Source organism: Aulonocara sp. 'chitande type north' Nkhata Bay, linkage group LG13 (assembly GCF_057382095.1).
Source record: "Aulonocara sp. 'chitande type north' Nkhata Bay isolate Kocher_YH1m ecotype deep benthic linkage group LG13, A_spYH_male_GT1.1, whole genome shotgun sequence".
NCBI lineage: Eukaryota > Metazoa > Chordata > Actinopteri > Cichliformes > Cichlidae > Aulonocara > Aulonocara sp. 'chitande type north' Nkhata Bay.
This window is the reverse complement of record NC_141356.1, coordinates 14525608-14553024: the sequence shown is the minus strand read 5'-3', so window position 1 is coordinate 14553024 and position 27417 is coordinate 14525608. Positions and strand designations below refer to the sequence as shown.

Here is a 27417-nt window from a genome sequence, read left to right as displayed (position 1 = left end):
CTCGCAGCCCAGCTAACGCTGCTCTTCACCACCTCTGTGTTAATTAAATACTACATGTACAGCTTTCAGTGAATAGGAAAAAGTACAAATTACTACCTCATCATGACATGACAGTAATTATTAAGCAGTGCACAGTCCAGAGGTTGTGCTTTAAGCAGTTATTTAAAAGCAGATTAATTGAGCAGTTTAGGTGTAAACCGCTTTGGTGTTTCAGAATGAAAAGTTAAGGGATTGCAGCTTTATGATCGTTAAAATTAAGGTAATTAAAGTAAGTTGTGCAACTTTGAGGTTTAAAAGTGCTCTTACTAAATGTACTTTAACTTAGGCATGTCTTATTGACCTCTGATCGTGTCCAGGTCCATAGTGGGGATGACCATGTACAACCAGGCTACTCAGGAGATAGCCAAGCCCAGCGAGCTGCTGACGAGCGTCCGAGCATACATGACCGTGCTGCAGTCCATAGAGAACTACGTCACCATCGACATCACACGAGTTTTCAACAACGTCCTCCTGCAGCAGACGCAGCACCTGGACAGCCACGGAGAGCCCACCATCACCAGTTTATACACAAACTGGTGTGTTGATTTTTAGCACTTCTGCAATTCTCCAAAAACATTGTTAATAAAATACCAAAAAATGACACAGCAAAGGAAGCAGAAGTGTAATTTGAGGAGGAAATAAACAACAAACAACGCAAATAACTCACTAGACTTTTCTCAGTAGTTTTAGATGATTGTTTTTTTTAATCAGAGCAATTTCTATTCTCCTCACATCCAGCTCCATGTCTTTATTCTTGGGCTCTACTACAGTAGCTTTTTTCGGGGCCTTAATTCAGCCTCTCTGTTTACCTTCTGTCTGAAACGAACAGTTTTGAGTGCACCCTACCTTAACTTTCTTCTGAAAAGTTAGTTTAGTTAGTTTAACATTTAATTTATTATAACATTTAGGAAGATGCACTATTTAACTAGAGGACCAAATAAGCACATCCACACCAGTGAGGGGTAAATCCTGAACCCAAAACAAGCAGAAAACCAAATAAAAAATTTAATAGTTTGCAAGCTCAGTGGCTACAGTTTTACTTATTTATTATACCCGACAGACCTTAATGGAGCCCAGCTTGTTTTTCTTTTGAGGACCAAGCATGTAACCTATACTGAGACAGCATCCTGTGTGTGTTTGTAGGTACTTGGAAACGTTGCTCCGCCAGGTCAGTAACGGACACATCGCCTACTTCCCCGCCATGAAGGCTTTCGTCAACCTGCCCACTGAGAACGAACTAACTTTCAATGCTGAAGAATACTCTGATATCTCGGGTACAATCACTCAAAAGATTGTTTACTCATACAAACACACTTTGTGCATGAAAATGTTAGTAACTTGGTATTTATGACGACAAACAATAAATCAGCTATAGAAGAGAAACTTTAATGTGGGGTTTTGTGTATTAATATAAGTTTAGAGTTTAGCCATCTTGTTTTTTTTCTGTTCCTCGTCTTTTTTTTTTTCTGCTGAAAGTTTATTGAAAGTGTTTATTTTTTTGCTTTTTCCACAGAGATGCGTTCCCTGTCAGAGCTCTTGGGCCCGTATGGTATGAAGTTTCTAAGTGAGAGCCTGATGTGGCACATCTCATCTCAGGTTGCTGAGCTGAAGGTATAAACATGTCCACAATCATAAAGATATACTCACATATTGAATAATAATAATATAAACTGTTATACCAAGTTGTACAGGTGATATTATTAGTCAGTGAGTTTTATTCAGATGAGTGATTTCTTTTTCCTTACCTGATGCGTCTCTGATTCTTTCTTTTTTTAAAATATAATATTCAGAAAACTGATTCATATATTTGTAATCTTTTGTGAGAAGTCCGAGCAGTGTGCCTGGCCTAATTGGGGATATCCCTTCTTCCTTACATCAGAGAGAGCCAAAAATAGGGAAACAAATTGGTTGATGTTGAGTGTTTAGTGTAGTCTGACGCCTTCCATGGTTTCATTCATAACCAGGCTTTTTTTTTTCTTTTTTAAAAATTTTGACAAAATGTTCTTACATATATTTATGTTTTGTTTATTTGCGTTTCTCTGTAGAAACTGGTGGTAGAAAACATGGAGGTGTTGACCCAGATGAGGACGAGCTTTGACAAACCAGACCACATGGCTGCGCTCTTCAAGAAACTCACCTGTAATTACTAACACTAACGCTAATACTTGTGCTTACACTTACTTGGCACAGATCTTTGCAGCTGCAGTTTCATCATGGTGCCAAACAATAAGTGATTATCCAAACACGATGGGAGTACTTATGCCACTTTTTGTGTGTGTGATATTTAGCTGTTTACAATCAGCAGCCTTGGCTTGTTTCATGTCAGTGTCTCAGTGTCAGTCTCTTGTTTGAGATTCGATTACATCTGTGTTAAACTTGCCATCGTATTGAAAGTGGTTGGTTAGAAATGACTTCAAGTTAGTACACTTGAAGTACAAATTGATACACCTCCTTGCAAGTTTATTTTTGTGACTGGTGAACTCCTGAATTAACACTGATCACTGTGACAGCTGCTGTAATTCCACTCACTCGCTGTGTTTTCTGTTTTTGTAGCTGTGGACAGTGTTTTGAAGAGAATGACCATCATTGGGGTCATTTTGTCCTTCCGCTCGCTCGCTCAGGAGGCTCTGAGAGACGTAAGGCACACATAATCATATACCACTTTGAGGTGATAGATACTGGCAACTTGTGTCAATCAAGGTTATTATAATTAACTAAAACTAAAGCTGGATGTGGAAAAAAATACTGAAAAAAAATTAACTCAAACAATTTTGTGAACTTGAATAGAATAAAATGAAAATGTAAAGGAAAGTTTGACTATTTACGATACTGTGACACACCGTGGGTCAGCTGCTTTTGAAAAATTAGTTTTTATTGTATTAATTTTCTCTGAGACATTCAGAGTAGTAGCATGCAGTAATAATTAAAAAGACTAAGATGAACACGGAAACTAACAAGAACTAAACCGAAATAAGAAAATCCACTCTGGAAACTAACTGAAGCTAAACTTCATTTAAAACAAAAAGTCAAAACTAAAACTAGAAAATACAAAACTATAATAATGTGCATTTCTTTGTTCAGCTTTGGGGCATATTCATGGCATTAAAATACAGTCATTTAAAAATGTTTTCATTTAGAAAGGTACAGTAGATGTTGTAGGCATTTTAATATTGAACCTCATCATCTTTTATACTGTAAATGGCCAAAATCAGTCTTACTAGACTGTCTCATCGACAATCACAATAGCTTGCATTATGTCCCTGTCAGGTTAAAGCTGAGTTATAAGCTGAGTTACATCAAATATGAATTAAACGTGGCTCTGATTCCAGCTACTCCCCTCTTGTCTTTTTAATGATAAATATCATGGTTTATACTTACAAGCTTTCATGTTCTTTGGTCCTCTGGATTTAGCAATTTAGAAGTTGGAGTTGGACCAAGTTCCAGAACTGGATTAACTGACCTAAGCCTTCTAAGACTGACATTTAGCTGGTTTCCGGAAACGCTGCTTATTAAAAGTGAAAGGATAAAAATATCAGGCAGCACTCTGAAATCACACATTAAATTAAGACATTCAGTGTAAGTGTTGAGGTACACGTTTATTGGCCCTTGCTCATTCAGTCTGAGATTTCCTGATAGTGGCTGCTGAAAAGCACACTTATAAATATTTTAGAGTATTTCCTCTTCCATCTTTCTCCGTCTTAGTGGTCTGTGTCGGTTTTGCTTTTTCCAGGTTTTGTCCTGTCACATTCCTTTCCTGGTCAGCTCAGTGGAGGATTTCAAGGACCACATTCCCCGAGAAACGGACATGAAGGTAAAACACACTGACGGGCTTGTCGAGGTAGATGCGCTTCCGGATGTCCCGCTCTTTGCGTTCATGTGGATGTTTTGTCTGTTTCCAGGTGGCCATGAACGTTTACGAGCTGTCCTCAGCAGCAGGTTTACCCTGTGAGATCGACCCAGCTCTGGTGGTGGCTCTGTCCTCTCAAAAGAGCGGTGAGTCGCAAACACGGTCACACACAACCACCATCCAGGAGCCACGCAATTCATCTGTATGACCATCACGATGTTTGTCTGCAGAGAACATCAGCCCAGAGGAGGAGTATAAGATCGCCTGTCTGCTGATGGTCTTTGTGGCAGTTTCGTTGCCAACACTTGCCAGCAACGTGATGTCGCAGTACAGCCCAGCCATCGAAGGTAGGACACCATGCTCTGTAGATTTGTTAAGAAGATCTAGTTAAAGTGACTCTCTCTCACACAGATTTTATGTTTGCAGTATGAAGTGCAATAAAGAGAAGGCACGAAACTTCAAAGACTCAAAGTGGCGGTTCATCCTAAAATCACATTTCTATATTTTTCCTGTGGCCTGCAGTGCTGTGTCTCCATCTAGACTGTTTTGGTGTGAGTCAGCCAGCTCTGTAGATATTATTAGCAGAGATGTCTGCTTTCTCTTGATTCTAATAGAAAGAAACGCTTCTCCCATTTTGGTATTTAAGGTGCCAAAAAGTTCATTTGGAAAAACTCAGCATTAATGTCTCTTTCCACAAATTGTGACCCAGTTACTCGGAATAAACACACCAACCTTGCAGCGAGCATTTTCATGCAGGGACTACTTTCTGCCTTGCAAACTATATCTGCCAGTCGTATCTGTGTGCAGAAAGAAGTCTGTCGTGCGCCAGTGATAGCGAGACAGGATGTAAAATTAATGGCATCCCCCCCTCAAGCTGAGCGGTAATGATAGCTCGCTGCTTGCTTCATTTATATGGAGGATGTAGGCAGTGGAAAGAAAACGTGTAAAAGGCTGGTATTGTTTAAAAATGTTTTCCTTTTCCTTTTTTTTTTTTCTTGTTGTTGTTTGAGAACCACAAAGGAAGTGCCACCTAGTAGACTGATTTTTAAAACACTACAGGCCAGAGGTGAAGAGTGTGGGCAGGGTGGAGTTGGCAGCCTCCCTCAAGATGCTCAGATTTGTTTGGTTGGGAGTGACCAGAAGGGACATGACTAGAAATGAGTGTATCGGAGAGACGGCACAAGTGGAGCTGTTTGAGGACAAAGTTAGAGAGGTAGGATGAGATGGTTTGAATAGTGGAGTTGAATATGGAGCTGCCAGACAGGAAGGAGAAGAAAAGACCGCTGAGAAGATTCATGGACGTAGTGGTTGGCGAGACAGAAAAGCATGCTAGACACTAGAGTCGAGAGGAAAAACATGTACATCTGATTACTGGGTTAAAAACAGTAACATGACGGTGATGCCTTCAGGTCAGGGGTGTGGAATAATGAGTCCCGGAGGCCAGAAGCCAGTTGGGTCCACTGGATCTGTATTTTCAAAAGTTTTCCAGCTTTTTCTGTTGGTAAATATTGATCTTCCCCACTGCCATTCACACTACATGAAATACTTATGTAATAGATTAATAATTAAGTGAGAGAAAAGTTTCTGTTTTTCCAGTATCTCCACATTTCTAATGCTGAACACTCAGTTTTCTTATATTAGGATAAGTCAGGGATTAAATGTTTAGTTGAATGCGTTTCCACCAACAGAAAGGGGAGTTTCACTGGTTCAGCCCACTTAAGGTCAGAGTGGGGCATTTGTGATCCACGATGTAAAATTAGTTTGACATCTCCGCTTTAGGTTTCTTTGTTTGTTTAACCCACATTACAAATCTTTGTTATGTTCACTTTTGCTGTTAGCCTAACAAGCAGCAGTTACCTTCTGGAAATTACAGATGCCATGCATGCATTCTGCTGCACTCCAGGTGTGTTCTTTTAAAAAAGTGTTTGGCTTAATGACTTGACTTTGGTTTGAGGCCGGCTGAGACTCTATGGGAGGAAAGATTCTGGAGTAATTGTTGTGACTCAAATGATTACGGAACAGAAATTATAATACATGATGCACTTAAGTATATTTGTGATACGAATTGATTCCTCTCCATCATTTTGCCCTCCATTTCCTGCTCTAATATTCATTAATAAAGGGGATAATAAGCCCGTCTTGTGACTCACTGCTGGGGGAAAGAAATTCCACTTTGTAAGAAACAAAATTTACCATGTTCAACGCGCGAGACAGTTTCTGCATGCAAATGACGTCGACCTTGTGCCCCAAGATTGATTTATGTGTGTTCATTAGAGCCATATTATCATCTTCATTATGTGTACTTTTTAAATAATTAATCAGTTTTAAATGTCTGTTTAGCCCATGTGACCCGTGTTTGTTTTTATTTATTTGCCTGAAAGATTCATTCAGTTATACAGACTTGATATTTAGATCCACGGAGGGGCATCGCTGCAGATACATGAGGCCTTTTGATGAGGTATCGAAGAGAGTTATAACTCAAGGTCGCGAATTATCAAGACAGTGCCACTTAACAACCTTGAAATGAAAGGCGCCATTGTTAATAAGGGACATTTGAAAAGGATAATGAGTTGTAATGGGCTCCACCATTGTTAGTATGCAGACTGTGTCCCGACGAGTGATTGGTTTTGCCGGGAGCAGGTCTTAACACGTCGCACCGGTCCAGCCACACTAACCGTTCTCTAACCTTACGATTACACGCGCGTTTTATATTCATGTGCTTGTCATCCATGTCACATGCGATACAGAAATGAAGCCCAGGATTGACAGATCCATGTTTTATAAGCCTGAAATTTCCTCTGCTGTGAAAGTCACATGTGAGAAATTAAACCGAGTCAATAATCTCTCCTTCTTCAGCTAATCGTGTGTGTTTGCTGCCTCCTACAGGCCACTGTAACAACATCCACTGCCTGGCCAAAGCAATCAACCAGATCGCTGCTGCTCTCTTCACCATCCACAAGGGAAGCATAGAGGACCGCCTCAAAGAGTTCCTGGCTGTAAGACACTGCATTTCTGTTACTCTTCGAGAACTTTACATTATAACTGGGGTTTCTCTAGTGTAGCACTGCGCTGTGATGGCAGCTCTTTAGGGCATCATGTCTGCATTCTGACGTAGAAGATACGCAGAATAATTAGATTCATTTAAACTTATAGGGGGATATACAATCTCTCATCATAATGTCAACATCAAACACGCAATGTAACAAATTAAAGGAAAAACCTACAACTGAGGTATCCGGTGACTATTATATGGCTTGGAGCCGTTATTCGGGTCCCCTTTCGAAGTTATCCTGATCAGCTCTGTCCTTTGATGAAACCTTTTTATCCTAAAGGGAATGGTGGAGGATGACAGTGTCCCAAACCTTGGGTCATGGACTCGCTGAATGGTTTGATGTGTATGAAAATCATGTGATGTAAGCAATGACCTTCATAGTCTTTAGATCTGAGTCCAGCTGAACATCTATGTGAGCTTTTTGGTCGTCACCCTTATCAAAATACCAGGTATCTTTCAGACAAATGAGTTTCATCCCTCGAGTTACAGCAGCTTACAGAATCTATTTCAAGGAGAACTGAAGGGCTTATGGAAGGAAACTGTTATCCCTAGAAGACTTTGTATTGTGGCTCATTATTACCAACAGTCTGTGTTATAAGAAGTACAGAGTAGACAAGCAGTCATGAAGTGCTTACATGTCTTTGAAGCTCCAGTAATTATGCAGTTAAGTCAGATTTTCTTTGATAAATTTGGAAATGGTGTGTAATTTCCCAATTTTTGTCAAGAAATTCTAAAGTTTAGTTAAAACTGATACGAAAACAAAACCGAAGCTTGACTTGAGAGACTCTTAACATCAGTCTGTAACATGTTTCTGTGTAGCTGGCCTCATCCAGCCTGCTGAAGATCGGTCAGGAAACGGACAAGATGACGACACGTAACAGAGAATCTGTCTACCTGCTGCTGGACATGGTAAGAAAACTACATACAGGAGACTTTATCTGTCGACACTTGTTCCTCTTTTAAAAGTAAAACATCCTAAAAAGCAACTATCAAAGCTATATCAGGATGTGAAAAAAAAATGGATTCAAGTTGAAGTGCAGAACTATTTTTAACATTCAAGTTTACTTCTGAGTATTACCGTATATTTCCAATCGTCTAAGAGTTGTTCTGCATTTCGTTTCTGCTTCAGATTGTGCAGGAGTCTCCCTTCCTCACCATGGACCTGCTGGAGTCCTGTTTCCCTTACGTCCTGTTGCGAAACGCCTACCACGCCGTCTACAAACAGAGCATCAGCGCTAATGCATAGACACACACAGACACTAACCACACAAAGGCATACCTTATAGTCTGCTATTGAATGGGGGTACAGACAAAACAAATACACACTACCAGAGTACACTAAATCCAAACTAAACACACTAATCTATGCCTACAAAGCCTCAGCGTGTTCGGACAAAAAAGCAACACTGTCGGCATTTAACACTAAACGCGTAGCATTGAAAACAAATCCACTCAAAATATAAGAAGAGCGTATGAAACACAAGTGCTCAAATTAAAAAGAGGAGGGAAAAAACACAACATATGAACAGAAACACGAGCTGGATGAAGTTGGGGGATCAGTGTCTTTATTTTAATCGTACCGTTTCCATGATGTTGCCAGGGACCACGACCATAGCAACACAAAAAATACATAATGTTTGGTTGGTATAAAGAACAAAAGTATAAATATATAGTATATATATATAGTTGACACTAAAATATTTTTTTTCTCCTTTGTTTTTTTTTGTTTTTTTAATTTTGCAATGAAAGTTTTGAGAACTTTAGTGGCCAGCTGATAACTACTATGTGGTGATGGATTTTTGGATGCTTACTTTGAGAATGCAAATGATTCTGATGTTTTTGTGGGGTTTATTATTATTCTTATTATATTTCTTTTATGGATGCGGGGTGAGGATTCCTGTGTTGATACTGAAAGACATGTTGCTCGTTAATCTGAGTTTACACACGCGTACAGATACACAATCCTGAGCAGATCTACGGTTCCAAACACTAATCTTCGACCATTTCCTAGCAAACACACACACACACACACACACACATATTCAGACGGACACACACTTGTATAACATGGTGATGTTTTCTTTCTTTTTTTTCTAGCTAGTCGTAACATGAACATTTTGTGGGTAAAGATATAATATCTGTATTCTACTTTGATGTGAAGCTGTCTGTTTTTAATGTTTATGTTTTGTTATTTTTATGACGACGACAATGACGATTTGCCAAATGTGTTGACACTAAAAAAAAGAAAAGTGTGTATCAGGGCTTGGAAGGATTGGAGTGTTGACAAGTGGTGAGAAATGCCGTTTTTTTGGGCGTTTTCAGTGTTTGACGCCAGCTCTGCGGCAGCTCTGTTAAACTCTTACAGTGGGATCAAGCAAAAGAAAACACTTGCAAGTATTCCCCTCAGCTCCCCTGACTGACGCTGCAGTAGGTGCTACATGTTGTCTGCGGTAGAGTAAAACTACAAAATAACCCCTAATCAGAACGAGTCCACTCGTGGCTCCTGGAAAGGAGCTTCGTTGTTCTTTTGAAGCCCTACTGAAGCAGCTGGGGGAAGCACGCCTTACTCAAAGGCACCTTAGCAGCAGCTGATGATAGCTGACCATCTATAGTCCAGTTATATAACTGTTTAACTTTAATACTAAGGTCATTTTAACCACCTAACACTAATAAAAAAACAAGATGAACTGGAGCTGCAATAAGAATAAAAAACAATTATTATTCACCCTCAGTGCCGCTTTCACTGGATTTGCAAATTCTGGTCGAAGGGGCATCCACCAATGACTCTTACATATTTGCGACGGTTGTGTGGGACCTTAAAGGACAGATGGACAACTTTTACAAAGTGCAGTCTGATTTTTATTTTCTTCCTCAATCAGAGCACAGCAGGGGCTACGTAATGAGACACAAACCTTACTCTCCTTAAGTTAGCCCTTTGCTAGTGTAATACTAACCCCAGGGCTCTGTCTGAAGGTTCATTCTGCATACTACTCATGACTTTTAACCACTGCTGGAGTTATTCTGCAGGTGGCTGCAAAGTGAAGTCATATTTACAGAACGTAGCAGGAACACAGAAAAAAAAGGTGTTTCTTCTGTGGCGAGTCAGTAGTTTGCATTATGAGCTTGTAAGGACAGCTCCGTGGACACATTCTGCCATTTGATGTGGAATGGTTGCTGTTTTACTTTATAACTTCTTTTTTTTTTTCTTCTCTTTTTTTTTTGTGTTTCTGATTCCAACTTGTAACTTAAAATGACATGAATAAAATAAACTTTAGGGCTGTGTCAGACCTGAACTCTGAGTGTGTGCCACTACCTGCGATGAATGAGGTAAAAACCAGTAAGTATGAACACACAAGGGTAATTCACAGTCAGGTGACAAGTTAGACTTTACGCAGCAGGTAACCAATCTACTCAGGACTCCTGCAATGATCTACAAGTAAACAACTGTTCAAAAAAATCAATAATAAGATGTTGCTTTTTGTTACTTCATGTTATTTTATTCAATTATTCAAGATTTTATGGCATTCCTAACAAAACTACTTTGGTAGCCTTGCTGTGTCATAGAAAAGCCACCAGGAGGCATCCAAGATGAAGACAAAAAGTATACAGTAAATTCCTGGTGGCTGAGGGTGTAGCATATATGTCGTCAAATTTGACAAGTTATTGCAGTTATTTATAAGTGCCGGTGATGCCGATCACGTACGCAGAAGAAGAAAAGCATATGGTAATGAAAAAACATAACTCATCTTCAAAGTAATCCATTATAATAATACGTGGTACATTTAGTAATTCCTCATCAAATCCAGTTTATTTGAAGAAAAACAAAAGTAGATGTAGACAAATGTATCATGATGCAGAATTGCAGCAAATTAAAGTGGCAGTTTCCAGTGCTTGGATGCAGATTTTTGAAACCATTCAGTGAGTAAAATGATGAAAAGCTATAATAAGTGATTTGATTCCTGCAGCAACAAACTGCAGGAATCAAATCTCAAGAACACTTTTAAAATTAAATGCAACACAGAACTTTTACATGGTGTGCAGTTCAATAAGACACAAAAAGAACGGGGAGGGACAATGACCTTTGCACCTGAGTGTAGCCAGTAATATTTGTGCTTTTCCAGTTAGATGGCAGAATGTTTGAGGAATGTCTTATAAACCTTTAGGGTCAACCCGACAATCAATGCAACCTTCGATCAAAATACTGCAATATTTATTGCAGTATTTTGTGTGTTTAAGATATGCTTTGCCTACAAGCTGCAATCTCACGGTGGACATTTTGAAAACTTCTGGTGGGAAATGTATGCAAATTAAAAATAATACATGTATAAATACATATTTGAAAATCCTAATCACGTAGAAGAGAAGTTGGATGATAACATTTTTGCTATATTTTCATTTATCCTATATTTTTGAAATTTGCCAACTGTGTATTAGATCTGTTAAGGTTCAAAATTGAGGAAGGAGAGTACAAACCACCCTTGGTCCAGAAGGTCTTGGTCAAACAATGATTTTAATGAACACACGTGTGGGAAGATACTCTGTACGCCGACAGCAAGTGATCTCCGACTTAATCAAAGCATAAACAGATATTTTATAGCATCAGGGTTTGATTTACTGACGCCCCTTCATGCGTCACAGATACATTTTATACATAGATCAGATCAACACCACAATGACTTTTAACCCAGAAGATCATCTTCTATTTTCATGGCTGGTACTTTCCGTTCTTGTCTTAAAGTGAATTGTTCCTCTTTCTTGCCGAGACATGACTAATTTCTCCTCTAAATAAATCTAACTCGTGTGTGTGTGTGTTGACCCCACATGCTCTTTTTCAATTCACCTGTTGCACTTCTGACCTTTTACCAGACCAGAGGCTCACTGAGACTATATGTATGTTTTCTACTAAATAAATGTTTTAACCAAGAACCTCTACTTAAACCTTAATATGAAATGACCTGATATATAAGTGTTTTGTAAGCATGTATTGCAATTCCTTCTATGGCTCCAAGTCACTTGCACAATAGATTGTCCGGACATCGCGCCGAACAAAGCTTCCGACCCCCAATTAATTGACCGAGCTCCAACTCTTTAATAAGCACAGATATGCATTGTGTATAAAATAGTCATAACTGCACCTGAAATACAAGGTCAACATAATAACTGTATGCATAACATCTTAAGGCCTTCTTAAAGCTATCTGTTACATTGTTAAAGCCTCGTCTTAGCCTGCTGCTCAAAATAACTTCCTGCTTCTGCAAACTCTCTGCAAGCCTGTTTCCTGTCCTGTTACTTTTAGCCTTTCTGAAAGACACACACTGTTCAACCCCTGAATGCAATATAAACTCCAGATTATATTTATTATTTAACAATAGCAGTAAAATAATTTCCCTGCTCCACAGATCCCATGTTATATCTAGTTGCTATCCATTGTAGTTAATGTAATCTAGGTAGAATTAAATGTACCTAGATTAATTTCCTCCTTGATATTTAAAAACTTTAAAATGATATAAAATGTATAAACAAACAATTGTATAAACAATTTTCCTTCATATATTAAGACAAGCTTGAGATGATAATGTTTCGTTTCCCACCAGAAGCATTTAAAAATCTGGGGCAGTTTAAGGTTCTTTTTTTAATCACTTCTGTTTAAGGAAAAAACATATTTCTGCCCTTATTTATGAACTAAATCTGAGCTCATTTTAATTGTTATGTACTTGGGTGTTAGTTGTGGTCAGGTGACTGTCAGCTGGGCTGTTCCCCTTTTGTTTAAAGTGAAGGAGATGCTGGTTGAACACGTTTCTTTACCTACTGTGATTAAAACCTTAACTGAGCTTTCTATAACCTCCACACAGGTCAGCTTTCCCAACAAGCCCGGACATGCACAGTAGGTGCTTGACTTGGATGGAGATGGATGTTTGAATCCGTCTTGGGGTTTGTCCAGAATATCCACAAATAAATTTGGCCGCCTGTTCAGTGCTGAGGTTTCTCTGCTGGACTAGTCGTCCTGAGCGCTGCCTTCCTCCTCTTCCTCTGGCACAGAGCTTTCCAGCTTACCTGCACAGACACACGCGACAAATGTACCAAAGTCTGCTGAGTGAATTTCAGTTTCTACTGTATTCGAATGATTCTCATACACCTTGAAGGTGTATGCATTTGATTACCTATGCAATGAAAAGAAACCATTACATGATCATAATATTGTCATATAATTAACTTGAGTGTAGCACTTCAATCTTTTGAAAAGCTTTCTGTCGTGTTGTCAAAACACTAGAGAAGCTCGTGTTTTGACAAAACAAGAGAAGCTTTATATATTAAATACTTAATGAACGACAGCTTTACAATGTTATTGTTATAAAGTCGATGTCTTTGGCTTCTGACTACTGAAATACATTCATGTTCAGTAGCACAAACGACTCAGAAACATATTTAGAAATGGTAAATGGCCTATATTTGTATAGCACTTTACTAGTCCCTAAGGACCCCAAAGCGCTTTACACATCCAGTCATCCACCCATTCACACACACTGGTGATGACAGCTACATTGTAGCCACAGCCACCCTGGGGCACACTGACAGAGGCGAGGCTGCCGGACACTGGCGCCACCAGGCACTCTGACCACCACCAGTAGGCAACGGGTGAAGTGTCTTGCCCAAGGAGACAACGACCGAGACTGTCCAACCCGGGGCTCGAACCGGCAACCTTCCGATTACAAGGCGAACTCCCAACTCTTGAGCCACGATCTCCCTTAGTGGATCAAAAAGGCAAAGATGTCCAAGTATTTTCTGTTTAAACTATTTTTTCATGCCTGTTATGCAGTTATTCCTCAGCCCTGTAAGCTCCCACCCGACTCCTCCATGAGCTGCACGAGTACAAGAGTTTAGGTTTGATGGGCAGCATCCAACTTTTAGTTTTCTAGCAGTTAGAAGTTATTAAAGGAGAACACTGTACTACACTGGAAAATGAGAGGTAAACATCCAAACACAACTACAGCCTTATCGTATCAGACGGTAAATGCAGCAAGAACTTTTAGTGTTGTTTTCTTCCCCCCTATAAGGATAATTCTGTTTGATGTGTGCTCATACGTGTAGCTTCTTTACAATCTTTACTCATTGTCAACAGTGTCAGCATCATGGACGTGTGAAGCGAGCCTTTAATTGTGAGATTAGAAACTGAAATCAGAGTTAGAGCTCAGTCAGACTTTTATGTTTATTTCTTAGCATTTTTACTCTTCTCTCATTTTAAAATATTTTTTTCTCAAATCAATAGAATAATAACATAAATTAATTCTTGTTTGAGTCTTATCAAGGCAGTGGTTTAAATGACACTGAGCCAGCTGTAAGGTCACATGTCTGACATCAGCTCAACTTTTATTTTGAACTGTAAATCAACCAAGATAAACTTTGAGAAAAGCTGATGGTTATTCAGAGTTGAAATGTTTGCCCAGAACAGGAAGAGACCTCTGGCAGAATCAGGAGGGGCAGCTGTCAGCTGCAGCTGGAGGGTGTGGAGACGGAGCTGAAAAGAGAAGCACGGCGAGATGACCAAACCCAAACTACAGGTGAGAGCAGGAAAGGTAATGACACTGCAATTATGGCTTATAATGAAACACCCTGCTGTCCACGCAGAATCTGAAATAGTTATTTGTGTTCATGGACATGAATTGTCAACACAAATTTGTAGATAATGTGTTGGGTTTCAGTAGTAATCAGAAACATCTGTGACACATACTTTTTCTAGATAAAGCTTTGCAACAGTAACCAAGAAACCAGGTTTTAAAAACGTGACAGACACTGTGGTCAGTGCCTCCAAAAAAGTCAGTACATTAAAAAAAAAAAAAAAAAAGGTCTTACAATGATACAAAAATCTGCTTGTAAACTCCTCCTACATGATCTGGCGCACAGGTACATCTTCCACCCCATATGATGACATCATCATGCTTCCCAAAATTACACATTTGTAGCTCGTGCTCCTATAACACCTTGTAAAAGCATATTATGATTTTAATTGCATGACTGTAACATGCACTTATATCAACAAGCCTTTTATATACACAGTATATCGTGACGTTAACTATTTGACTACTTCACAATCCGCCTAGCAACCACCTAACGATGGACTGTGTATTAATAACACAAATGTGTGAAAATCTGAGATGTGTGTGCCACATTGGGCTGCTTTTGTGAGAGTGAAGTGATTTGTTCCACCATCAACCTTTCCAAACACCAAATGGGAATTCTTAGATTTTTAAAAGTGGAAAATATGAATTTTGCCATTATGTCCATGAATAAGAAGTGCAAGGAAAGAGTTAACCTGGTGAGATCACAGTAATTGATGAAGACCTCCTAATTCTCATTAACTGGAGGACAAAAAATAAAAATAATGAACACACAAAAGTATTTGGTAGCGCTTGCTGATACCGTACAGTTATCATAGTCCTCCTTAGTATTCCAAATACAGATTTGTTTATCCATCTGTTACTGTTACACCGTGTAAAGGCATCACTACTAATAATAATCATAACCATTGTCATAATGATATATCTGTACTTATAATACTGCATAATTCTTAATAGTGTGACATTATTATAAGATGCTAAGTATTTATATATAAAAAGTCCTTTATTTCTCTTGTTCTTTTTTCCATCCATGAGTCAAAATGTCAGGTTTTCTGGAAATTTTGACTTTCGAACTAAAACTCCTAACTCAGTTTTGCATTATGAAGGCAGTTTTAAGCTGCCTAACCTGAACTTTTGCCACTTTTGACAGGATGCAGTTTTAAGCAGGATTCAAAGATAAACCAGATAACGATGCATTTAACCACTTGTGATAGTAAAGCCACTTCTTCTCACAGCACATCCTGTCTGTGGATTGTTTTTATTTCCCCCCTCTCACGGCCTTGGGATTTAAAAACACCAGGACTCGTGCTGCATAAACCAAGCACTCCTTTACAACTCCACATGTTAATGCAGTGATGTGCAGATGCTGATCTCCAGATAGTCACGTCGCTGCAGATATAAATGCTTTAATCTCTTAATGGTTGTCTCAGTCTGCTCTGCTCTATCCCACATGGCTTCATATTTAAAGGAGAGACAATAAGACATCGTCAGACATTTTGTTTTTTGTTTTTTTGTTGAGGAAGGAAAAAAATGTGCTGTTGCTTAAAACCACACTCAACATGAAGCCAAACCCCAAATGCAAAAATGTTTCAGCCTAAACGTATGTTTCTTTAAACGGTCTTGAGAAAGTAGGACAAAGACGTGCTTGAATATAATCTTTATTTTTACAGCCAAAGTTTTTAAAGTTGGTACATCCAGCTAAAATCTTTTATGTGCATGTGTGTGCGCATGAAAGCGCGTGAGAGCTGCTACCAAATCAAATCATACTGCATATAGGTGTAGCATAAGAGTGAAGCAGAGTGTTAATAGGATGTGATGAACACCAGTGAGAAAGATGAAGGGGAAAGTCTGTTACTGAGAGACGAGGAGATGAAAGGCGGCTATCGGGAGACAGAGTCCGGACTGGACACTTCCTTTTTGTGGTCACATGACAAATCTGAGAAATGGGAAGAGAAGAGGAAGGATGGAAGAAGGCACAAGAGTGGAATATCATGCAAAGCCACAGGAAGATAAGAGAGGGAGACACAGGAGTTGTGCTGTTAGTAGTCTCTTCTCAACAAATTTCAAATCACAGACTGTTAGTATGGAAATGTGAGCATACAGTGAAGGTTAGAGGATGTGCATCAGTGATTATTTTAGAGAAATAGCAGATTTTGGACACTCAGGATTTGAGTAAAAGCAGCAGCTGTTTACAGTCGCAGTTCTTCCTTTCTAATAGACTAGCTAAGAAAAATATCTGCTTCTTTAGCTGCTCGATGTTCAGCTTTCCTCACCTGCTCGTATCTGACTTTCTGTTTGCTGTGCGTTACTGGGAGGTGGTTTTCTCAGGACTAGGCTGCGGTGGCTGATAAGAGCAGGCAGCTGAGAGACTAGAGCTTAATTTATAGTACTGCATTGAATCTTTGCTGTAGTGATCGATGTCGTTTGAATTTATACACTGGTGTGTCTGCATAACTCTGCTGTCAGAAGCAAAACTCCGCTAATAAATCCTGAACAACAGTTAATTTCATGGCTATACAGGAAGGAGAGAAGACTTAAAGCTGAGTGCAAACACAACTTTGAAATGTTTTTGCACTGGCAAAATGCGAGCTTGTTTATTATTTTAATGAGCAAACTCGATGCAACTACATCCCATTACAGTTTGTTTCATGGAAATATTGTCCTTGGGCTAATCAGTAAACTGTTTGCACTGCATCTATGCACTCATTATCGTCTATCCAAGGTTCAGTTTCAGTGTACTTTAGTGCACAGTACTGTAAATGTCTTTCTCCAACACTGTAATATTCCTCATAGTGGATCCTGTGGCCTTTCTGTTGGGACACGTAATCTCTCCAGATATACCTGAGTCTTCTCTCCAAGGCAGGAGGCGCCAGTCTTATTAAAAAAAGGCACTTCAACAGTCTGCTTTCAGCATGAATCCCCCCCTTTTCTAACTATGCTGTCTGTGGCCCCTGGAGGATCTCCTGAGGATAATGGGTCATGCTTGCTCAGAAGATAATTACCCCCTTCAGCCTGACCTTGGAGAGGAGCTTGCTCACAAGTGTCTGACCAGGCCTGAATACATGGGTCCTAATTTAGAAAGGAAAATAACATGGATCTGCTGGCCTGTAGGCCCATACCTATTATTATATTCAATGCAGTACTATAAATGACACTGATATAGTTTCTGCGTATGCAAGCATAGCTAGATCTGCACGGGTTCAAGTGACACAACTTTCTTCACCGGTGTTGGCCAAATGTTTGTGCTGTTTAATATCCCTACACCTGAAGGTACAAAAGTCATAACAAACAATTACTTTGTAGTGAAGTGAGCGTTAAAAACAGTGGAAAGTGTTCAGGTTAGCAATTTAAATAGCATCATCACTGATGGGCTATTTAATGTTAGGTCTTTTAGAGGACTGCACAAGCATGTCTGCACTGGCTGTTTCCATATAGTCCAAAAGGTAATACCGTGCATCAATGCAAATATAATTTTGTTTCTTGTTATTTTATTTTATGACACTTTATCTGCAGTACTTGCATGCAACTTAATCTGGCTTTTGCTGCTGGCAACTTCACAATATCATAATTTAGTCTTGAAATGAACGTGTGTGTGTGTGTGTGTGTGTGTGTGTGTGTGTGTGTGTGTGTGTGTGTGTGTGTGTGTGTGTGTGTGTGTGTGTGTGTGTGTGTGTGTGTGTAAGGCCAACTGTTTACTCCAAAAAGTCAGATTATGGTATGAGAACTGTGTTTTGGGTTTCAATTTTCCTCTGCCAACATTTAGTTGGCATGGAAGTCACTAAACTAGCTGACCTTGAAGTCAAAGTAAGTCATTATTGTGTAACAACTAGACAAAAGTGATTGGTTTGGGGTTTTTTGGAGTACACTGCTGACCAGTTGGTGTTATGTATGCCCAGCTAAAAATATTTTACCCCCTGAACTGTTGCTCTCTGCCATTCCTCTCTCTTGATTGGCTAACAGCAGACTCGCCTCATTCCCATTGGCTTCCTCTGGCCCATTGTGATTACCCCACATTGCAGCGGTAACATAGAGCTCTGCTGTGACTGGGCTGAGCTCGCTGTCTGTCTCACAGAGCCCTGCCCCCAGAAGGTGTTGCTCCACCCCCAGCTGAAGCTCTGAGGAGAGAAGAGCACCTCTAGTGGAGATACACTTCAACTACAGGCACATCACTTTAGCGCAGGAACGGCTCAAGATAGCAAACGTAAAAAGGAATTTGTAGAATGAAAATGAAAGGGACCAAATTAGAAGACCAAAAAGTTAAACTGAAGGAGAGCAAAACAGATTGGGCTTCTAGTAACATCAGAGTTAAACCAGAGGAATATGTATCACTTGTAGAAGAAGTCTGTGAAGGTTCTCAGTCATCCAGTTGAATGTAGTCTAAGGAGCTTGGAAACAAAAGCATCTGGACCTTTTTAGGTTTCTTGAAGATCATCCGAGAAGCTTCTTTAGTTCTAAAAGCAATTGGTAGAGAGACATCTCTAAAGGACTGATTGTGACCCACACCCATTTTCACACCTTGGCTCATGTGATTAGGTAGAGGATCAATAGGGGGTCCATGACCCTCCTGGGAACATTCACATAGGTCTTCAAATCTGGGACTCTCCACCAATTGCTCTCAGATTTGAAGAAGCTTCTCGGGTGAGAGGTAAAAAGTCTTCAAGAAACCTAAAAAAATCCATACGCTTTTTCTTTTCAAGCTCCTTAAACTATCACTTGTAGATTTTTTGCAGTTGCTGATTTACTGTAAAAGTTTAGGCTGTTAAGGAAGAACTTTTGTATTTTATAAGTTTGTCAAATATAATACTGAATCACACACAGATCAAGGTTAATATAGTTGGAACTAAACTTAAAAACTTAAAAGTGTATTAATAATAATTGTTTATTGTTTGAATTAAAGGTTTTTGTTTTGTCAACAGTGTGTGCCTGATGAGGCTTTAATGAAATATAATATTTTTTTAAAAAAAGTACGACAGTGAGAGAAAACATATTAAACACCGCGCTGGGACAGTAGATTTATAAATAAAAAAATTTTCCTTATCCAACAAAATGTAAATGCTTGCTATGGATTTAGGGCATAGGCAGTTACTCAAGAGACTATTAGCCACACACACACACACACACACACACACACACACACACACACACACACACACACACACACACACACACACACACACACACACACACACACACACTCCCTCTTTCACTTAGTCTTACATACACACTCACTCAGCTGCATGGGATCAATAAAAGAAAAGCTTTTACAGTCTCCACTTCCCGGAATCAAGTCAGTGCTGCACTCTCTGCCCAGACTTATATGTGCTGCGTTCTTTTTCTTTCCTCTTTATAATTTCCCCCCTAAAACACACACCTTTTTCTGCGTACTCCTAAAGCAGAGTTGTCCGTGCTCCCCGGATATAAAAAAATCACCAGTGTGTTTTTTTCCCCCTCTTTTTTCTCAATCAGCCTCTCCTGTTCTGCATCACTTCCTCTGATTCCTGCTTTCCATGTGGAATCTCTATAATAGTTTCATCAATTATTCAGCTCCAGCGACGATAACAAAATGACAAAAACTGCTACAGGAAAGTCATGCTAAAAGACATCAGACGGGTGCTTTTTGCATTGTTTTGCTGGCGACAGCTGAGACGCTGCCTGAGTTGACAAATGAATCTGTTCAAACAATTAAGTCCCTGCAAATCTGTGTTTCTGATCAAAGTATTCATCAGACCATTATTCACTGCCGATTATGAAGCGGCAGGAATGAATGGGCACCTCACAATCTGAGGCCATGGTTCTCAGTTGGAAAAGGGTGGAGTGAAATGGTAAATGGCCTGTATTTGTATAACGCTTTACAGATCCAGTCATCCACACACACACACACACACTGGTGATGGCAGCTACATTGTAGCCACAGCCACCCTGGGGCGCACTGACAGAGCCGAGGCTGCCGGACACTGGCGCCACCAGGCCCTCTGACCATCACCAGTAGGCAACGGGTGAAGTGTCTTGCCCAAGGAGACAACGACCGAGACTGTCCAAGCCGGGGCTTGAACTGGCAACCTTCCGATTACAAGGCGAACTCCCAACTCTTGAGCCACGATCGCCCAGAGTGGGACAAGTTGCTGCCCTAAGTAGACGAGTTTAGGTCGTATCTCTGAGTCCTGTTCATGAGTGAGGAGAGAGCAGAGTGAGGAGCTGATGGAGGGATTATTATTAGGCCTAGAGTACAGCATTTCTATGAACTATATTTGACATAAGTGGTTATTAATCCAGCCATACTTTAAAGAGGACCTCTTCTGCTCAGTTCCACCTTCATAATTTTGTAATCTTGGACTCTAGAATTCCATGATTAACAGTTCAGAATCATTTTTATTCATGTTATGCTGGGGCCCTTACTTCATCGTCTTCTGTCTGAACCAGGTTCTTTTGCCTTTCTTTGCTTTTAAAGCCACCCTTCCTCTAGATTTTGTCATTGGCTTCTCCTCATAAGTAGAAGTTTGAACGCCCAGAGCCGTGTCCATCTTCCTGAGGACATGTGCTCTCATCCCGAACCAAGACTAGAAAAAGCTGTCTGAAAATGAGCCTACAGAGGATTCTTCTTTTTTAAAAAACATTTGCCTGATTCCCTTTAATATAAACACCCACCGCTGTGGTAGGATATATATGTGAGCGATAATAAAGGAAAAAAGACGAGCCATTAGAAGTAACCCTGACTATCTTCTCTCTGTCACGCTGCCAGCTGGAAATCAGATCACAGGCTGGGAAAAACAGGGCCAGAGGCTAAAGAACAAACAAGGCTAAAACTCAGACTAAAGAAAGGAAATCTTAAGAACAACAAATATGTGAAGCAAAACAAGCAGAGCTTCCATCCTAAAGGCAGAACATACAGATACCACAAAACTTAAGAGAGGAGGGAAGAGACTAGTGTGTACACAGCTGCAAGCAATGACACTGCAGACATTAGAGGGTATCGTATCAAAATTTTGTAGAAAAAAAAATCAATAGACTGAACGAAAATACACGCATAAGGACAAGTTTGTAGCTTTTATTCTGACTATAAATCATGTGTTAGTTATTGAATATTGCTGGTTGGATAACATTTTCTAACAACATGCGGATTGTCGGCTCGGTCTCCCTCAAATCAGACTGATTTTGATGATGCCAAAGAGATACAATAAAGAGTCTGTTGCTAATTATCCAAAACTTTAAGCTCGTCTGAGTCAAAGATGTGTAATTGATTTATAAAAAAAAACATCAACAGTAGATGCTTTTATTTCTGTTTCTGTGCCTTTTCATAGACTACAAAGACAAACGCTGTCGCAGCTCCTTAAACATGTAGAATCTTTGCTTTTCTATCAGTGATGCTACATGTCTTTCATTATTGTTTTAATGCACATTTTGGTGTCTTTGTTGTTTCTGGTGCATCTCGTTGGTGTTTTAATTATAGGAAAAATGTGGCTTTTAAAACAATAGATAACATTTGGGCTTGTGATGCACCACATAAATCTTCATAATCCTCTCCTCGAGGGAAAACTGAGCTTTTATGCTTTTTATAGACATTGTACACATTTGGGGTTTTTTTTTTTGTTGTTGTTGTTGTTTTTAATTAAATGGAGACGAGGCTGGAACCAGCTGTGCATTTACCTTTCATGGAGGGTGGGGCATAGGTGCTCTGCTTCCTCTGAGAGGACTCTGAAGCCTGCAGAGCAAAAGAAAAGAAAATCATCTTTGTGACAAAAGTTCAAAATGAAAATTCTCCTCTAACCGTCAAATGACTGAGTGGAGTCCAAACATATCTATTTATCTGCTGTTGTGAATCTTTAATCATAAAAATCTTCCAATAATTGTTTTTCATTCAATAATCAATACATTATTTTTTGCAGTGAACCATGGCTAACAGTCAAATGGTTTGAAACATGAATATGTTTTTAAAAGGATGAAAAAAACACTTCATTATAATGGGTGGTTGCCTCCAGTTCATCTACACTATGATGTTAAAGTGATAGTTGGATACAGTAATACAAAATCAAAATTTGATTTTTTTTCTAGATTTATTAAAGATTGTCTAATTTTTATAGTTAGTATTTTTAAATTCCTTTTTTCATAAAATGACTGAAAACCTTAAAGATATTTTGCATTTCTGTCATAGATGAGACTGATTACAGTCATGTGAAAAAGAAATGTAACTAAAAGGTTGTTTTGCAGTACTTTATCAGTCGCTAACATCGTGGAGGTCTTTTTTTTTTCTTTTTTTAATTTGCTTATACAGAGAAGATTATTATTTTCATCTGACAAATGTTTACCTGTTGCTGAGTTTCTCTTTTCCCTGTATCTGTGTGCATTTACAACTATATATACAAACCTGTGAGTCTCCACTGGCATTGTTCTGATCTCCAACATCTGCAGGAGAGATAAAACAACAGAAATTGAGCTTTATCCTTAAATCCATTTGCCATAACCTCACCTCTTTCTTTTGATTCTTTGCTTTCTTATTATCAGGTTTCCAGCTCAGTAGTGTGAATGCTGGCATTAAGAGTTCTCATGGGGGGCGGGGTCTGCCAGCTAGTTCACACCACATGGGTAATGGGTAGCGGGTTTTTAGTAATTTGGCTTCCTCTGTGGCCTGAAGCCATGCTGTGATCCACTTCAAAAACAGCACAGCTGCAGTTTGTACGCTTCCCAGTGCAACATGTACTGGTGCTGGTCGTGTTAATCAGTATTGATCGCCCATACAGGCATGGAGGGATTATGAGAGAACAGGCCCCTGGTCATGTAAAAAGCCCCTCACCAGTATGCATGCAGTAACAATACACCCACACGGGAGGAGGTGCAAAACAATTCAGTTTTGAGTCTCTGTGGTTGTTTCTTCACCATCTGCTCGGATCTTTTTCTATTATTTCTGCACCTACTTTTGGCTGTCAGATTTTTACTGTGGTCAAAACATGTCATTGCTATCTATAGAAGATTTTGTCTGTAGAGAAATGAATTAGTTATTTTATTTCATTCTTTATTTTTGGCAAACACATAAAACCTAAATCACAAATTAACAAAAAGAACAGTTACCGTTATGATATTATTGATGAGTTGAAATATCAATATAGTATAAATACATTTTTAAGCATAATTTTTATTTGTCAATAACGGGATCTGTATTTTTTTTATTGCTTTACATCTGTTTCTGTTGTGCATCTTGTTTTGCTTGATTTGCATCTCTTGGCAGTTTTTCATGTTATTCTTCCAACTTTTCTGCTTTTTGTATTTCTGTGTCTGCTTTGATTTAACAGCCTTAATCCCACTCAAAGCACCAAAAGCTTTTAGTGCCAGGAACCTGTTACAAGAAGCTAAAGGGTTCCTATTCTGCTGTTTGCCTGTGTTTCCACTGCACTCGTAAAGCCTGAAAAGGTTTATTCGGCTAAAATAGTAATGACTCTTTCTACATGTGTGTTACATCTCAGCTGACTCCATCTCTGTCCTCAGTCTGTGTCAGGGCTGCAGGTCTGTGCAATTTAGAAAATAACATTTTATTTCTCCGGGTGGCCACCACTGCTTACTCGTCCTCGTGCTCATTGAAACCACAGACTGTATACAAAAGATGGATGTAGTATCCAGATCTTAAATTATGGCGTGACTGTTACGATGGCCACTGTGACAGATTTGGTATAAACACAGAAAGTGCAAAAGTAGCTTCTGGATTGCAGCGCTTTTAACCTGCATCCCTATTAATGACCAGTAGGGGGCGATTTCTCTGTTTGCAAAAACAAGACTGGCTGTATAAAAGTTTGTGAGAAAACACAGTAGAGCTGCAATCGCCACTCCTAAAGTTCCTAAATTTTTATAAAATATTAGTGACTCTTCTGAAACTTGTGGGTTAAATAATTCACTGTAAAATAATAACACTCTGAATGCATCAGGAGTAACTCAGGGTCGGGTGCCTTGCGTAAGAACACTTTGGCTTACAGACCGCAGCCACAGTAATGTTTTGGGGTTTTTTTTTTTTAACTTAATGTGAAACATATCTGCCATCATTTCAAAGAGTGGAAAAATATTGAAACTAATTAGCAAATTTAGAACATTGGGTCTGCAGTTCCTGTCCCAGTGACCTTATTTGAAAGCATGTGGTTGCTTCTTGCTTTCACAGCTGCCAGCTGCTTCTCCTCCTACAGACCGTCGGGTGAACTGACTGAAAATTAGGAAGAACTACAAATTTAAAGTGGTTTTAGGTCATAATTGGTTAATGGAAATGGTGAGATTAAAAAGAATATTCATGTTTATACCACAGACGATAAAACATTTAGATTTATGTGCAGCCTCTCTCAAGACTCTCACTGTTGTGTTTTGAGTGTCATTTGCTAGATAAAGAGGAAGGAGTGAAAAATAACCAAGGTTTAAAAATGAAAACAGTCCTTTCTTTAACTAAGACTTGAAAATCATGAGCTTTAGATTCTTTTTGTGCATAGCATAGCCAATCATGCACAGAAAGATCGAGATGATTTGTGGCTGCCCTCTGCTGAGAATATTTCTCTCTGTGTGTTGAAGATACTGAAGTTGTTTCTGTCTGTCTCGCTCTCTGGCTTTTTTTTTCCCTTTTAAGCAACATTTTTGGGATTTTTCTTTCTTTAGAAATGGACAAAATGGCAGCTTAAAACCAAATCGGGCGCCTGCAGAGCTCAGTGCAGTTGTAATGGGACCAGCCTCAGAGCTGAGCTCACAGAATGGAATCAGCGTGATTATTCAATCAGTCGGTTCCCGTGTAGAGGGATTTATAACAGCTTAGAGCACAAACACACACTCTGCAGGCATCCATCAGCCCGCTCTAAACACTCAGATCACTTACCAAAAGTAATCTAATAAAGGTTCCATTACAGCTGCTGCTTTTCAGCAGCCCGTCTCCCACTCTACCTCTCACCCTTTCTCATTTCCTCTTTCCCTGTCTCACCTGTGCCAGGTTGTCTGTAGATCTGCAGAGTGGCAGGAGTTGGTCTTCTGCGGCGGATCTGAGGTAAACACACACACATTTTCATCATTAACCCTTGAAATCATTCGTTGGCTTTGGGAACACTAACTTCAGTCCATTGTCCAAATAAACCTTTATGAAAAATACCAGCTGGAACAAACTGTCCCGACTATCACAGTGTAAAGAAACACAACGCTGTGCATCTGTGTAAATGTAACAGTGTACTCTTATTAGCAGGGTGAGGTTTATGGGTTTATGATCCCCAGTGCATATTAAAATTACAGTCTGCTACTTAAACTTTTATTACTTGATTCAAGGTTTAAAAGCACATCTTTCCCACAAACCACGCTGTGATAAAGTAACTAACTAAAGTAAACTAACAACTGCCTGACTTAATATTTATTTTTCTACCTCATTCTTTGGAAGAGTGTAATATTGAGGACATTTCAAATCCAAATTTCTAATTTTTAAATGCAACTCGTAGTCTATATTCCCAAAGATTTAATGCGCAGACACTTTGGCAACAGTCCCTAACCCTTGCAGTGCATGTTTTCTGGGTTTTCCTGGCTCAGAACCAGCCTGTGGGTGTACAACTGCACATTGAAGTAAACACTATACAGTAAGGGCATTCAGTCTATAATCATATATGACTAAAAAGATCACTTGACCCTTACTGGAAGGTGGCTTTTCAGGAAAAAAAAATGATAGCCAGTAGTAAAAAATGCACACTGTCGTTCATTGTTTATTTGACAGGGAGAGGTTGGTGCGATGGTATCTCTTAAAACCATCTGTGAAATTTATCTGTGATTTGTGGGAATGCTGACACTTTCTGAGGCAGTCACTCCCCCAACATTAGATGCAGGGGGCCCTAATCAGTCACTGTTCATCACCAACTTCCTCAAACAGTCCATAAAGATGTCAGGAAAAAGCAAAGAGCAGCAACTCCCTGATATATGACGGTTAAGCTTGTTTGTAAAAGCAGCTTATGCTTCTTCCTCTTAGAGCCACTCAGGATCAGCTAAAGAAAAAATGTGCCTCTGCCAGGCTTCTCCACGTTTGAGGAAACGGTCAGTTAGTAAGAATTATCCCATTTTACCATGAATGCCTTTGAACCAAAGTAACCTAGAAGAAAAGGTGAGCAAGATTTCTTGGGATTTCCGTCATCAGCTACTTGTAAAACAAACAAGGAAAAGCATTTCTGATTCCTGGAAGAGATGGGAGTAAATACACTATGTAAAAGTTTATGGAAGTTACAGTAAATAAGTCACTGTTAAATTATTTAAATGGTATTTCAGTGTGTATTTTTTTCTGTAATTCTTCATATCATTTATTCAAAGTCACATAAATCTCCTGCACTTAAACGCCTGACCAACAGATGTGAAAACAAAGCACTTAAAAGTGTCACATGCACTGCAGCTCAAACACAGCGTACCCATTAAATACACATGCTGTCAGCCAGATACACAAACGGCCGTTTTCATAATGCCGACTTGCGCACATGCTCTGCACCCACACACCGAAAATTCCTGATAACACACGCAGGACATAAAAGCCCCATTCAGCTCTCACATGCATGAGCCAAACTCTTTGGCCCACACATGCTCGGATACACTCACATGTTCGGCAGCCTGTGGGTCAAGCTGTCCCTGCAGCGGAGGCACAGCGAACTGGATCTTCTTTGGACTGCTGGGCTCCATTATTACTGACTGAGAGATAGAAAGAAAGACAGAGGAGAGAGAGAGAGAGTGGATGTGTGTGTGTGTGTGTGTGTGTGTTTGTGTGTCAAGGAGGGAGGGAATAGAGAGGGAGTGTGGGAGTGGTCTCCTCTTGGCCGATGTGGTCCATTATCACTAATTGACAGATGTGAAGAGCTAGAGAGAAAATGAGGGGGGAGCAGCCAAGACAGTGC

At 39.5% G+C, this 27417-nt stretch overlaps 2 protein-coding genes across 9 annotated transcripts in view; one reads left to right on the top strand and one right to left on the bottom strand.

Annotated features, from left to right (window-relative positions):
* Positions 1–10231, top strand: part of nckap1 (NCK-associated protein 1) — a 38909-nt gene extending 28678 nt beyond the window's left edge. For all 7 annotated transcript variants that reach the window (XM_086258807.1, XM_086258806.1, XM_086258805.1 and 4 more), the window contains 11 exons: positions 357–575; positions 1183–1313; positions 1553–1650; positions 2085–2178; positions 2593–2675; positions 3770–3850; positions 3939–4032; positions 4117–4233; positions 6773–6882; positions 7758–7847; positions 8068–10231. In XM_086258807.1, the coding sequence (XP_086114933.1) occupies positions 357–575; positions 1183–1313; positions 1553–1650; positions 2085–2178; positions 2593–2675; positions 3770–3850; positions 3939–4032; positions 4117–4233; positions 6773–6882; positions 7758–7847; positions 8068–8184 (1234 nt within the window). In that variant the 3' untranslated portion in view covers positions 8185–10231. The remainder of the gene's footprint in view (positions 1–356; positions 576–1182; positions 1314–1552; positions 1651–2084; positions 2179–2592; positions 2676–3769; positions 3851–3938; positions 4033–4116; positions 4234–6772; positions 6883–7757; positions 7848–8067) is intronic.
* On the bottom strand, positions 8639–27417 carry LOC147315844 (protein phosphatase 1 regulatory subunit 1C-like). Of its 2 annotated transcripts, XM_086258817.1 has the most exons (6): positions 27125–27417; positions 25491–25548; positions 22917–22954; positions 22199–22253; positions 18466–18669; positions 14464–16490 (listed from the first exon to the last, which is right to left on the bottom strand). In XM_086258817.1, the coding sequence occupies exons 1-6, from the start codon at positions 27203–27205 to the stop codon at positions 16435–16437; spliced, it is 492 nt and encodes a 163-aa protein (XP_086114943.1). In that variant the 5' UTR covers positions 27206–27417; the 3' UTR covers positions 14464–16434. The 2 variants fall into 2 exon arrangements, with proteins under 2 accessions (XP_086114944.1, XP_086114943.1); XM_086258818.1 differs by lacking the exons at positions 14464–16490; positions 18466–18669 and adding an exon at positions 8639–12992 and having other exon boundaries at positions 27125–27301.

Coding starts and splice junctions, on each gene's coding strand:
- LOC147315844 (XM_086258817.1), bottom strand. CDS start 27,205: ATGGAGCCCAGCAGTCCAAAGAAGATCCAGTTCGCTGTGCCTCCGCTG. Junction 25,549..27,124: donor ACCCACAGGCTGCCGAACAT/GTGAGTGTATCC, acceptor TGTTTACCTCAG/ATCCGCCGCAGAAGACCAAC. Junction 22,955..25,490: donor CTACAGACAACCTGGCACAG/GTGAGACAGGGA, acceptor TCTCTCCTGCAG/ATGTTGGAGATCAGAACAAT.